This window comes from Urocitellus parryii, chromosome 4 (assembly GCF_045843805.1).
Source record: "Urocitellus parryii isolate mUroPar1 chromosome 4, mUroPar1.hap1, whole genome shotgun sequence".
In the NCBI taxonomy this organism is placed as follows: Eukaryota; Metazoa; Chordata; class Mammalia; order Rodentia; family Sciuridae; genus Urocitellus; species Urocitellus parryii.
This window is the reverse complement of record NC_135534.1, coordinates 174,002,595-174,015,814: the sequence shown is the minus strand read 5'-3', so window position 1 is coordinate 174,015,814 and position 13,220 is coordinate 174,002,595. Positions and strand designations below refer to the sequence as shown.

At 48.2% G+C, this 13,220-nt stretch overlaps 1 protein-coding gene across 6 annotated transcripts; it reads left to right on the top strand.

Annotated features, from left to right (window-relative positions):
* The first annotated feature begins 874 nt into the window (after nucleotides 1-874).
* Myorg (myogenesis regulating glycosidase) lies at nucleotides 875-9,047 on the top strand. 6 transcript variants are annotated; one of them, XM_026387868.2, is made up of 3 exons: nucleotides 890-959; nucleotides 1,856-1,954; nucleotides 5,122-9,047. In XM_026387868.2, the coding sequence occupies exon 3, from the start codon at nucleotides 5,195-5,197 to the stop codon at nucleotides 7,337-7,339; it is 2,145 nt and encodes a 714-aa protein (XP_026243653.1). In that variant the 5' UTR covers nucleotides 890-959; nucleotides 1,856-1,954; nucleotides 5,122-5,194; the 3' UTR covers nucleotides 7,340-9,047. The 6 variants fall into 6 exon arrangements, with proteins under 6 accessions (XP_026243656.1, XP_026243653.1, XP_026243652.1 ...); XM_026387867.2 differs by lacking the exon at nucleotides 890-959 and adding an exon at nucleotides 1,044-1,212; XM_026387866.2 differs by lacking the exon at nucleotides 890-959 and adding an exon at nucleotides 1,044-1,250.
* Nucleotides 9,048-13,220: the final 4,173 nt, after the last annotated feature.

Here is a 13,220-nt window from a genome sequence, read left to right as displayed (position 1 = left end):
CCTATATCTCAGAGGAACAGAATCCTCCTTTCCACAGTAAAAGCTGTATCCCTACACTCAAAACACTTGCTCCCTGCTCCTGGAGTCTCCATTACAGCTTCCCAAAAGTCATCTCAAACACCCTTGCTGCCCTCCCCAACACAAGTCCAAGGGTCTAAAACATAATTTTTGAGGATATCATAACCAAGAAATTTCAAATAACCAAGACCGGTTTCTAGTCCCTCGAGGAGCAAGGGGTGGGGTGAATCACCAGAATCTTCAGTATTTTCCTTTCTCTCAAAGAGATGATATCTCAGAGTCTTGCACCATCCCTCACTCCAGGAGAAGGGGTATGGTGGGGCACTCCCACCTCTCCAAAGCACAGACATTTAACTAAAGGCTGTCTATCACTAGGAGGAGCAGCTGACCCTATAAATAACTAGGGTGGGAAGGTGACAGAGAGACTTGGTAAAATAACTGAGCAGAAACCAGTCTTCTCAGTCCCTGATCTTGGACACCACTGATCCGGTCCAATGAGAACCGAAAGTTTAGGCCACTGACTGTGTGAACTACAAGCCCTGTCCTTGGGGCCCTTGATGGGAATTATCCTGCAGTGGGAGCTGACATCTTCCCAATATTGCGCTACTTCTTTTTCCATATGAGAAAACAGAGCCTCCCCAAACCTGGAGGGGACTGAACCCAAAGGCCAGCCCTGCCCCTTTATGTCGAAGCTTATTTTCTCACTCTCATAATTATCCCAAACCTAGCCTGGAGGTGCAAGAACCCCAACATTCTTCAGAACTACATTACCCAATAGGCCTGGGGCAAAGACCCGCCCGCTCGAGGGTAAGAAATGGCCCAGAAAGGGCGGGTCCTCAAGCCCAAGAACGAGCCCGGAGGCACCCCAGCTGGAGGCGGGCCTGAGATGCCAGGGGCTTAGAGTAGAGTAGAGCTGCGGGCGTGAAGGTGGAGGCTAAAGGGTGAGGCTTTGGATCCTCTTGAAAATATGGGGGAAGTGTCGGGCGCTAAGGGTGGGGCTGGAGCCAGAGGCCCAAGAGAGATTGGACGACTGGGGCGTGGTGGAGTAGTCCGAGGGCGGGGCCGGAGGAGGGACTCAACTGAGCCCAGCGAGGCTGCTCCCAGCGCGGCGGGGTGGCAGCTCAATTCCTGCTAGCGTGGAGGGGGTCTGCAGAAGGATCCTTTCACTCCCACCTTTACCCGGCGGCCACAGCCGTGAGTGAATCCAGCGGAAGGACCTCGGGACGATGCGGGTAGGGGGACTGCTGAGGGAGCACTATTTCTGAACTTTCGATCTTACAGAAGAGTAGGTGGAGCGATCCTGGACACCTGGGCACCTCCTCGAGTCCAAGGTTCCTAACAGACGGCAGGTCCCATGACCTCCGTCTGCCCCTTTGAATAATGAAATTGCGGTGGGGCGCTGAGAGTGGGTGTGGAGTATTCCAGGCGGTGTAGGTGCAGTCACTCGATCCTCACGGATCCTGCAGAGGAGGGAGATGGGCCGGATCGAGTTGCCTTTGACATTTCCACCCGCCCCATCCCCCAACAAACGTCTCTGAAATGGCCCCCACTCAGTTGAGCCAAGCTGGGCTCTCTCCCTCAGACCAGACCAGGGGCTGGAAGCCAAGACTGCGGTTGAATGTCGAGCGGGAAAAGACCCAAGAAGGCCCGACCCGCAGACCCCACTTGCTTAGCATTAGCCTGTGGTTGGCCATTGGCCAGATGGTGGAGGCGGCAGATTACAGGGGTCTCTGATGACTTCGCACCCGAACCACAGAGTTCCTACCCCACAGCCCTGGTAGCAGATATCATTAAAATGGCTCCTTTCAAAGAAAAATTGTCCCTTTCCCACCTTTAGAATCTTTCTGGTTGGCCCAGAGCAATCCACAGCACCAACCTTTAAAAGACGCCTCACCATGCCCACTCCCATCTGATGGAAGCCTGCTGTGCATTTCAGGTAACCAAATCAGACCATTATCTCCCATCTCCCAAAATACGCTGTGGAGAGTGGAGGTAGGAATTTGGAAGCAGACTTATTGCCTGGGTGACTTCAGACAAGCCCCTTTGTCTCTTTGAGCCACTGTTTCCTCATCTGTAAAATGGACACTAACCTACCTCTGCCATTCCATATTATCGTTAGGGTTAAATGTTGTGGTACATTTGGGAGACCAGAATGGTGCCCAGCAGAATGGGTGCCTAGGTCAGTTGGCTCCTGCCTGTCATCAATGAAGACAAAATTTTTATTCTATTTATTTATTTATTTATTTTGACTGGGGATTTAAGCCAGGGTAGTTTTACTACTGAGCTACATACACCCTCATCCTTCTTATTTTTTACTTTGAGACAGGGTCTCACTAAGTTGCTGAAGGCCTTGCTAAGTTGCTGAAGCTGGCCTGGAACTTGGAATCCTCCTGTCTCAGTCCCCATTGGCTGGGATTACAGGCTTGGGCCACCTGACCCTGCATCAAAAAACTTTAGGATTCAAAAAGTTAAGATTCTCAGAACCCAAGTGTTAGAAATTACTTTTGAGGCATTTGAGGTCACTAAGGTGGGCAGGCTCTTTATACCTCCAAGAGTCATGAAATCAGGCTGATAATATAAAGTTTTGAGGATGAGGACGTCTCTGTCCTATTTAGATATGAAGCCTCTCACCTATTCCCTTAGAGCCCAGAAAAGAAGTCATGATTGTCTTAAACTAATGAATATAGCAAATATGGACTGGTCCTCTAAAGCCTTCTTGGGATTCTGCTCAACTTTGAGCATGTCAGAAAAGGCAACTGCATGCATTTTCCAGGAGAACTTTTCTAACCTGTACTAATAGGAAGTGAGGAGCAAAACTAAGTTGTGTGTGGGGCTGGGGATGTGGCTCAAGCGGTAGTGCAATCGCCTGGCATGCGTGCGGCCCGGTTCGATCCTCAGCACCACATACAAACAAAAGATTTTGTATCCGCTGAAAACTAAAAAAAAATAAATAAATATTTAAAAAATTCTCAAAAAAAAAAAAAGAAACTCTTTAAAAAAAAAACTAAGTTGTGTGTGCTTAGAGGAAGTGAAAGAGGCTGTTCTAGGCCAGGGAGACTGAAAAATTTAGGAATTGGGGGAGGGAGCAACTTGAGGGAAGGGTATGGAAGGTGCTATGTATTGACATCTACAATCAATATTCTGATCAGCACCTGGCATTCTTGATATTTCTGTGAGGGGAAGCTAAAAGAGTTAAAGAATCTGAGTAGTTCCAGCATTTCCTTGGAAGTCACTGGAGACAGACACAGACACTGGCATCTGGAAGGAAGCTAATTACTGTTTGCCAGTCTCCATCTCTTCTTCACCCCAGCTGGAGCAGCTAGGCAGCCAGCTAGCTGTCAATGTATCTGCCTGTGTGGTGGTGTTTCTTTATTGAACTCTGCCCTGAGGGTTGGGAACAGAAAGGATCATTGACCTTGAGCAGCAGATTCAGACACAAACTTTCCCCCAAGCCTGTATTTCTCTACAGTCATATCCAGATGTTCAGCATATAGTATGTGAAATTTTATATGTGTGGTGGTCAGTCTGATCACTAGAGAGCTTGCAGGTGAAGGAGAGTTACCAGGCCGAGTGTGAAATCTTCTGAAGCAGGTGGCCTGAAAAAATTTAGATTGAGAGAATGCACTTGATAAGTCACTGGACAGGCCTGGCTGGAGATAGAATCAGAAAGGTAGCTAAGGAATGTCTTGAACCTGATTTCAAAGCTTGCAGATCTGAATTTTACCATGAGCATCTCTTGAAGTAAGCACAGATGTGGTTTGATAAGTGCTTTAGAAAGATCACTTTAGTTGTTGTGAGCAGAAGACACTAGAGGAAAAGAAGTTGGGGGTAGGGAGACCTACTGGAGAAGTGTTGCAATAATATAGGGGAGAAGTGACAGTATCCAAACTAGGGCAGGGACAGCAGTACAGAGGGTAAGTGGTAGAGATAAAGTTAGGAAGCAGGTGATGCACAGATGTTATGTTTGGAGCAAAGAAAGAAGGTAGGCAGAGAAATGGAATTTTGGTTAATGATTCAGAACTAGGTGGGGTTTGATGGCAAAGGGGCTGATTTGAGAAGGCATATCCTGACCCCAGCACTAACCCCTGCCTCCCTTTAAACCAAGCCTTGGGATTGAGTCTAGTTTTGGACTATCTTCTTTTTTTTTTTTTTTTGAGAATTTTTTAATATTTATTATTTAGTTATCGGCGGGTACAGCATCTTTGTTTGTATGTGGTGCTGAGGATCGAACCTGGGCCGCATGCATGCCAGGCAAGCGCGCTACCGCTTGAGCCACATCTCCAGCCCATGGACTATCTTCTTTAATTTCAAAATGTCATCTGGCTTCTAACTCAAGATAAAATTCCATGCCTGAGCTGTCTCCTCTTCCTCCTTTCCCCTCTGGGTACAGGGAAGCTATCCTACTGCCCTGTTAAAACTCTCAAGGAGCTGGTGCAGTGGCTTACCCCTGTAATCCCAATTATTGGGTCTGCTGAGGCAGGAGGATTGCAAGCTCAAGGCCAGCCTGAGTAACTTAGTGAGATCCTGCCTCAAAAATAAATGAATAAATGGGTTAGGGGTACAGCTCAGTGGTAAAGCACCTCTGGTTTGAATTCCTGATATGGGGGTTCTCAAGGAACTGGCTGGACCATACCCCTCTCTTACCATGGCCTTGCCTTTGGGAGACAAGACTCCATTTCCATCCCTCTTAAACCTGAATTGCTCCATGTGTCACCCAGTAGGCCTGACTTATCCTGTGGTCTAGGACAGCACCCTGACCCTTTCTGGGTTTGTTTCTCCATCAGGAAAAAGGGGAAGCATGCTATCTGCCAATTACATGATTCTCCCCATTCAGAGTCCTGACTCATTTTGTCAAGAACTTGGAGCTCATGAGAAAGGACAGGTAGGACCCAGGCAGACTGTCCTGGTGTCATCTTTTCTACTCATCAAGAGCTTAGGTTCCAGTACATCTCTAGTACCCATTGTGCCACAGCAAATGAAAATATTATGGAATGAGAAAGCTCAGTCTCCTCTCTCTCCCTCTCCCTCCCCCTCTTTCCCTCTCTCCCACTCCCTCCCTCCCTCCCTACTACCCTCCTCCCTACTCCCCTCTCCCACTTTCAGAGTCCTACAGGTGAGGTTCAGATGGGCTTGGTCAAGTGGACCAACTACCAGCTCCTTCCTTAGCTGGAGGCTGATGCCCCAGAACCTTCAAGAGAAGAGCCAGGCCTACCCCCGCCGCCGCCCTGGTCACCACACAGGCCATAAAAGCTCTAAGGCTGTCGAAGCAAAGGCCATGTACACTTTCCTGCCTGACAACTTCTCTCCCTCCAAGCCCAAACCGTCCAAAGAGTTGAGGCCACTACTGGGCTCCGCGGTGCTGGGGCTGCTTCTGGTGTTGGCCGCAGTAGTGGCTTGGTGCTACTATAGCGCTTCCTTGCGCAAAGCAGAACGCCTTCGCGCAGAGCTGCTGGACCTCAACCGTGGCGGCTTCTCCATCCGAAACCAGAAGGGCGAGCAAGTCTTCCGTTTAGCCTTCCGTTCTGGAGCATTGGACCTCGACTCTTGCAGCCGCGATGGCGCCCTGCTTGGCTGCTCTCGCACGGCGGATGGGCGCCCACTGCACTTCTTCATCCAGACTGTGAGGCCCAAGGACACCGTCATGTGCTATCGCGTGCGCTGGGAGGAAGCAGCCCCGGGACGTGCGGTGGAGCATGCCATGTTCCTGGGCGATGCGGCTGCTCATTGGTATGGAGGTGCTGAGATGAGGACGCAACACTGGCCCATCCGCCTGGACGGCCATCTGGAGCCGCAGCCATTTGTCACTAGCGATGTCTACTCTTCTGACGCCGCATTTGGGGGCATACTTGAGCGCTATTGGCTATCATCTCGCGCAGCTGCCATCAAAGTCAACGACTCAGTGCCTTTCCACCTGGGCTGGAATAGCACGGAGCGTTCGATGCGGCTCCAGGCACGCTACCACGACACGCCTTACAAGCCGCCTGCCGGACGCACCGCAGCACCAGAGCTCAGCTACCGGGTATGCGTCGGCTCAGACGTCACTTCCATCCACAAGTACATGGTGCGGCGTTACTTCAACAAACCATCGAGGGTGCCAGCGCCCGAGGCCTTCAGAGACCCTATCTGGTCCACGTGGGCGCTCTATGGGCGTGCTGTGGACCAGGATAAGGTGCTGCGTTTTGCTCAGCAGATCCGCCAGCACCGCTTCAATAGCAGCCACCTGGAAATTGACGACATGTACACACCGGCCTACGGCGACTTCGAATTCGACGAGGCCAAATTCCCCAACGCCAGCGACATGTTCCGCCGCCTGCGAGACGCTGGCTTCCGTGTCACACTCTGGGTGCACCCATTTGTCAACTACAACTCCTCACGTTTTGGCGAGGGCGTGGAGCGTGAGCTGTTCGTGCGCGAACCCACAGGCAGGCTGCCAGCGCTTGTGCGATGGTGGAATGGCATTGGCGCGGTGCTCGACTTCACGCGCCCAGAGGCCCGCGACTGGTTTCAGGGACACCTGAGACGCCTGCGTTCGCGCTATGCTGTGGCCTCCTTTAAATTCGACGCGGGTGAAGTCAGCTACCTGCCGCGGGACTTCAGCACCTATAGATCGCTGCCTGACCCCAGCGTATGGAGCCGGCGCTACACTGAAATGGCTCTGCCTTTCTTCTCACTGGCCGAGGTCCGTGTGGGCTACCAGTCACAGAACATCTCATGCTTCTTCCGCCTGGTGGACCGCGACTCGGTGTGGGGCTATGATTTGGGGCTGCGCTCGCTCATCCCAGCGGTGCTCACCGTCAGCATGCTGGGCTACCCATTCATCCTGCCGGATATGGTGGGTGGCAATGCAGTCCCTGAGCGCACAGCTGGCGGCAGAGATGGACCGGAGCGCGAGCTTTACGTGCGCTGGTTGGAGGTGGCCGCTTTCATGCCAGCCATGCAGTTTTCAATCCCGCCCTGGCAATATGACGCAGAAGTGGTGGCCATTGCACACAAGTTCGCTGCGCTGCGGGCCTCGCTTGTGGCACCGCTGTTGCTGGAACTCGCCGGTGAGGTCACGGACACTGGCGACCCCATAGTGCGCCCCCTTTGGTGGATCGCGCCCGGCGACGAAACAGCTCACCGCATTGACTCTCAGTTCCTTATCGGGGACACGCTGCTAGTGGCGCCGGTGTTGGAGCCAGGCAAGCAGGAGCGCGACGTCTACCTGCCTGCTGGCAAGTGGCGCAGCTACAAGGGGGAGCTTTTCGACAAGACGCCAGTGCTGCTCACTGATTACCCCGTCGACCTGGACGAGGTTGCCTACTTCATCTGGGCGTCCTGACTCAGCCCAAGGCCCAGGAACCCCACAGCTCTAACCCTAACTTTCATACAGATCTTTAACTCCATCACACCCGAACATACATCTCTGGAGATCTCCACCTCTGTAATACCCATTATGTGGGTGTTGAACTAAATGTGCTGGAGCCAACTGCTGTAGGTGGGACCGAAGCAGGGGACATCAAAGCACCCTCTGGCACCAATGCACAATCCTAATTGCTCCCTTAACCTCCACACTTACTCCAGTTTACAGAAACCTCTTTCCTGAGGTGGAGTCAGAGAGCTCAGAGGAGAAAGATTGGCTTTTTTTTGTTTGTTTGTTTGTTACTTATGGTCCTGTTTTAAAAGCACAAAGAGAAACCTCTCCCCTCCATCCTGGCCTTCGTGGCCATCTTTGTCCTCCTAAAAGTCCCCCAAATATTCCCTGCCACACTCAGAAAGTGTACATTCTTGGTGTTAGAAGCCAGGCCCTGAGTTCACAGCACATATCTGAACTGTGGCTGACTTGGTTCTACTCCAGCTGGGGAGAAGAGTCAGGTGTTTCAACAACTGACAAAGAGACAGGAGGTTCCCTCCTAGGGAACAGAAGGCCTAGCCCAGAGTCACCACTTTTGTCCCTGTTTGTGAAGAGATTCCTAATATTGCACTAACCCATCTGTGTACACACATGGGCTCAGTCACTGGCTATAAGTGCTTGATGGGCACAGACTCCAGGGCCATGCAGACCACACTTAGTGCCTTAACTCAAGAACTCTGTGTGTGTATATGTGTGTGTGTGAGAGAGAGAGAGAGAAAGAGAGAGAGAGAATGGCACACACCATGGGTCCCTGAATCCACAGAATAAACACAATATCCCTGAAGCTAGATAAGCCTGGAGGAAGGGGTCAAGGGGCAAGTTTGAGGCTTTGATTGTTGACCTGGCCCGCTCCCAGGTGGTTTTCCTGGACTCTGGTAGGAAATCAACAACTCTTTTAACTATTCCTTTGGTATCTCACTCTGCACATGTGGCAGGAGTGTGACCTAAAAGTGAGCAGTGTTCTTATTCTGGCAGTGGTATGCTTTGGCACTGGAGCCGCATGCACACAGTGACACCTGCCAATACACATACAGGGTAAGTAAGGTCTTTCATCTCAGTCATTTTTCCTTTTTGAGAAGATCAATCTCAGCCAGAGTTTTTCCTGACTTTGTAGCTGACTGTTGGGAAGGAGTGGCTTGTCAGAGGGGAGATGTGGGAAAGCAGAGTGGAGCTCAGTTTTCCTCAACAGCTCTGACAGCAGAACTAGTGTCCCACCCCCTAGAGAATTCTTCCCTTCACCCACCTCTCTATCCCCTTTCTTTTCTTTAAAAAAAAAATTTTTTTTTTGTAGTCATATATGGTGCTGAGGATTGAACCCAGTGCCTCACGCATGCTAGGCAAGCGCTCTGCCGCTGAGCTACAGCCCTGGCCCCTCCTCTTTATTTTCTTAGTGTGGAAAATACCTGTCAAAGGCCTTGGGTCCTTCACAGATGCACATCTCCAGTGCCAATTATATCACTCACTCATCAATCAGCTGTGTGATCTTAAACAAGCTGCTTAAACTTATCTCAGTTTCCTCATACATAAAAAGTGATAATGATGCCTACCTCTGAGATCATTGTGAGAATTATAAGCACAGACTATGTAAAGTGCCTGGCACAAAGTAGGTGCTCAATAAAAGGTAGCTATTATAATATTTCTTGTTTTCTTGCTTAAAAACAAGGGTTCTGGTGCTACACTGGAGGCTAGAGCAGGAGGATTCAAAGTTTGAAGCCGGTGTGGGCAATTTAGGGAGACTCTGTCTCAAAATTAAAAGGGAGGGGCTATGCAGTTCAGTGACAGAACACCCTGGGCTCAATCCCTAGTATTGTACATGCATGCACTTGTGCACGCCTGCACACACACACGCACACACACAAGAATTCTTCCAGATCGCAGTTCCCAGCCCCTTCCAGTCTTGTCCTATCTGTCCCCCATTCTTGCCAGCAACTCTGATGCATTCTAGGTTTGTCTCTCTCCCTGCACATCTGGATCTGGAGGTCCCAAAGCTCCTCCAAGGAGCTTTTAACAGGTCTCCCCTATGTCTGATTGGGAGGGGTATTTGATATGCAGCAATGGGAAGCTTCCTTCCCTAGAAGTAATGGGGAGGGATTGAATGACCACTGCAGGAAACCTAGGACTGGGGCGTAGGCTCCCATTCTGCAACCCTGTGGTCTTGGGAGCCTCTGGCCTTGACTGCCTCAAAATTGAAAGGGGGGACTATGCAGTGATCTCCCAACTCTTTCCACTCTCAAACCCTTAAATCCAATTCTCACAGCAGCCAATGAAATCTTTCTGAAATTCAATCATGTCCTGAGTAGGTGGGGATCCAAACTCTGGTGTTCAAGTCTTCAAAGATCTGGATCTTTCTCACACCTCTGTCTGTTTCTCTCTCTCTCTCTCTCTCTCTCACACACACACACACACACACACACACACACACCTATTTTGAAAAGCATTTGAAGAAATACTACCTTCTGTTCTGAAATAGTTGTATAACATGCTTGCCAGGAGAGGTCTGCTCAGACTTAGCCTTGAAAAACTGCAGTGGCTACTGGGTGGCTTCCTTTCCTGCCATTGTTTGGCTCAGCGGGACTGTGCCTCTTGTGCTCTGTATCCTTGTGCTGTTTTTCCCTCTCAGGTCCCTCCGGAGTCCAGTTTCTGGACTTCCTATTTCACAGTCCCAAGCAGGATGGGGGAGGGGTGGAAAGCAAAGCAGGATGGGGGAGGGGTGGAAAGCAAAGCAGGATGGAGGGAGTCTGGGAGCAGGTTCTTCTGTGTACCTATAGCAGAAACTCAAGGGGACAGCGGCAGGAGCTGGCTCTGCCCTTCTTGTAGAAAAGAAGAAACAGCTGGGCCAAGGGCTGGATTCCTAGAGAGGTCAGCCTGTACTCCTCAAATACAGAAGTCTTATCTGGGATTCCCATACCAGCACAAGAATTTCAACAGAAATTCTCCCATCATAAATTCATTCCTTTAGGTCTTCAATTCAAGCAAGTGTTTTCTATCGAGACATAAGGCATTGTTTTGAAGGTCAAGAGGGCATTTTGTTTTTCTAAAACTTCTATTCCATGCCCTTAATAGGGGGGAACTTAAGCCCATTCTGGTAGGGATAAGTTCATCTGATGCTTCTTCACCACTGGAGGAGTTGGTAGTGGGGAAACAGGTAGTACTTGAGAGGGAGCCTCTTTGGGCAAGGGTGGTGAAATAGGATGGTAGTTATAGAGAAAGTTTCCAGAAGGAGATGTTTTAGAGCTAGGAGGACCCCATATTAAAGGAGGAAATTGAGATCTCATCCCTGTCCCTTCATAGATGAAACCAAATTCAAAATTAAGACGAACCACCTACCTTCACTACCTCTCACAATATTTATCAGGCATCTTTGCCAACATCCACCAGGAGTCCATCCTGCAGTGGACAAGAAGTGCTTAATTCCCTGCACATTCATCTTTGTACCTGAGATACTGCAAGAGATATAGGTCACTTTCTAAACCTCCCAGCTCTTCTGAGCCAGACCATGGTTGGTTCCAGTACATTCAGGCCCAGGGATATAATCTGTTTCACTTAAGATAGTTGTTCCCTCTTTCTTCCCCAGTGCCTGTAACTGGCTTCTCAATTGTACTATGCTTTCATTCCACTCACAGCTTTACCTCTGAGCTTCTCAGGCATAACCATCCTGGACTCCACCCTGGTTCCCTAATTTTCATCACTAATAATTCTGGATGGGCCTCACATTCTCCAGGCATGACACAAAAGTCAGACTAGGACTTTATGGCCCTTGTTCAGAAGAAGAGAGGCTTTGAGTTTATATTAAAATTTTATTAGACTTACTTGTGGTTTTTGTATGTTTCCCAGGAAAATCAAAAGCACAAAATAAATTATTTTCTATTAAAAATCTGTGTATAAAAACTAAAAGAAAAAATTGATATATAATGATAAGTAAGGGTTTGGTTTGGTTTTGTGATGCTGGAGATGGCTTTGTGCATGTTACATAAGTGCTCTACCACTGAGCTACACCCTCAGCCTGATAAAGAAGATTTTAAGCAAGATAAGCACATATATGATTTGACACACTATTTTTTGGTGACAGGGTTTCACTATTTTGCCTGTGTTGTCCAAACTGGCCTTGAACTCATGATTGTCCTGCATCAACCTCCGTAGTAGCAGGGACTACAGGTACACAGCACCAAGACCAACTTTCAATGTGACATTTTTTAATGAACTTCAATTATTATCAATTATGATTTAGTCTTGTTCTTGTTTAGCATAAAGTTGGGTGAAACAAAAGAGCTCTAAAACATATGGAGCAAAAACTGTCAGCCAAACAAGTCAACCAAAAAAGCTGGAGACTTTATTACATTTTGTGTGTGCGTCCGCGTGTGTGTGTGTGTGTGTGTGTGTGTGTGTGTGTGTATGTTTTCAGGATCCAACCCAGGGCCTCAAACATGCTAGGAAGCATTCTACCACTAAGCTACATCCCCAGTTTGTTTTATTTTATTTTGAGAGAGGGTCTCACTAAATTGCTGAAACTGATCTGCAACTTGCAATCCTCTTGCCTCAGTCTCTCGAGTAATTGGGATTATGTCATGTGCTACAATGCACGGCTTCAATACCCACATTTTGTTCCACATTTTTTTAATTGGAGTATTGAAGTTGTAAATAATGGTGGGATTTGTTGTTACATATTTGTGCACATAATACAACAATATTGGCTTTTAATAATGCATAGGACAGTTGGGCATGGTGGCATGTGCCTGTAACCTTAGCAACTCAAAGAGACCAAAGCAGGAGGATTGCAAGTTTGAGACCAGCCTCAGCAATTCTGTGAGACTTAGTGAGGCCCTAAGCAACTTAACAAGATCCTGTCTCAAAATGAGATTGTGACTCAGTAGGCAGAGAAGTTGCCTCTCACATGTGAGGCACTGGGTTTTACCCTCAGCACCACATAAAAACAAATGAACAAAATAAAGATATTATGTCCATGCATAACTAAAAGAAATATTAAAAAGGAGGGGGGGCTGGGAATGTGATTCAAAGGTTAAGCACTTCTGGGTTCAATCCCTAGTATCAATCAATTAAAATTGCAAGAGAAATTAGAAAATATTTTGAGATGAATTAAAATGAAAATATGCTAAAACCAGTACTTGAGAGAGATTTATAGCTATAATCTTATAGCTGTACTAAGAAAGGAGACATTGTGGAAAACAGTATGGAGGTTCCAAGAACTAAAAATAGAACTACCAAAAGATTCAGCAACCTTGCTTGTGGGTATATATCTAAAGGGAATAAAATCAGTATGTCAAGGCTGCAAGGCTACACTGCCATGTTCATTGAAGCATTATTCATAAGAGCTAAGATTTGGAATCAATCTAAATGTGCATTGACAGATGTTTTGGTTTGGATATAAGGTGTCTTCCAAAAGCTCCTGTGTTAATGCTGGAATATTCAGAGATAAAATTATTAGATTATGAAAGCTGTAATCACATCAGTCCATCCTAATTTGAATGGTAACTATAGGAGGATGGGGCATAGTTGATGGAGCTGGATTACCGGAGCATGCCCTGGAAGGGTTCATCTTCCCTGAGGCTCTTTCCCCTTCCTCTCTGTGTTTTCTGGCTGCTAAGAGGTGAGCAGTTTTCTCCATTACCACCCTCCTGCCATGGTATTCTATCCCCTGGGGCCCAAAGTAATAGAATAGCCTCATCATGGACTGAACCTCTGAAACTGTGAGCCCAAAATAAATTTTTCCTCCTGTAAGTTGTTCTGGTCAGGTATTTTGGTCACAGCTACATGGCTGACTAACACAATAGATAAATGGATAAAGAACACA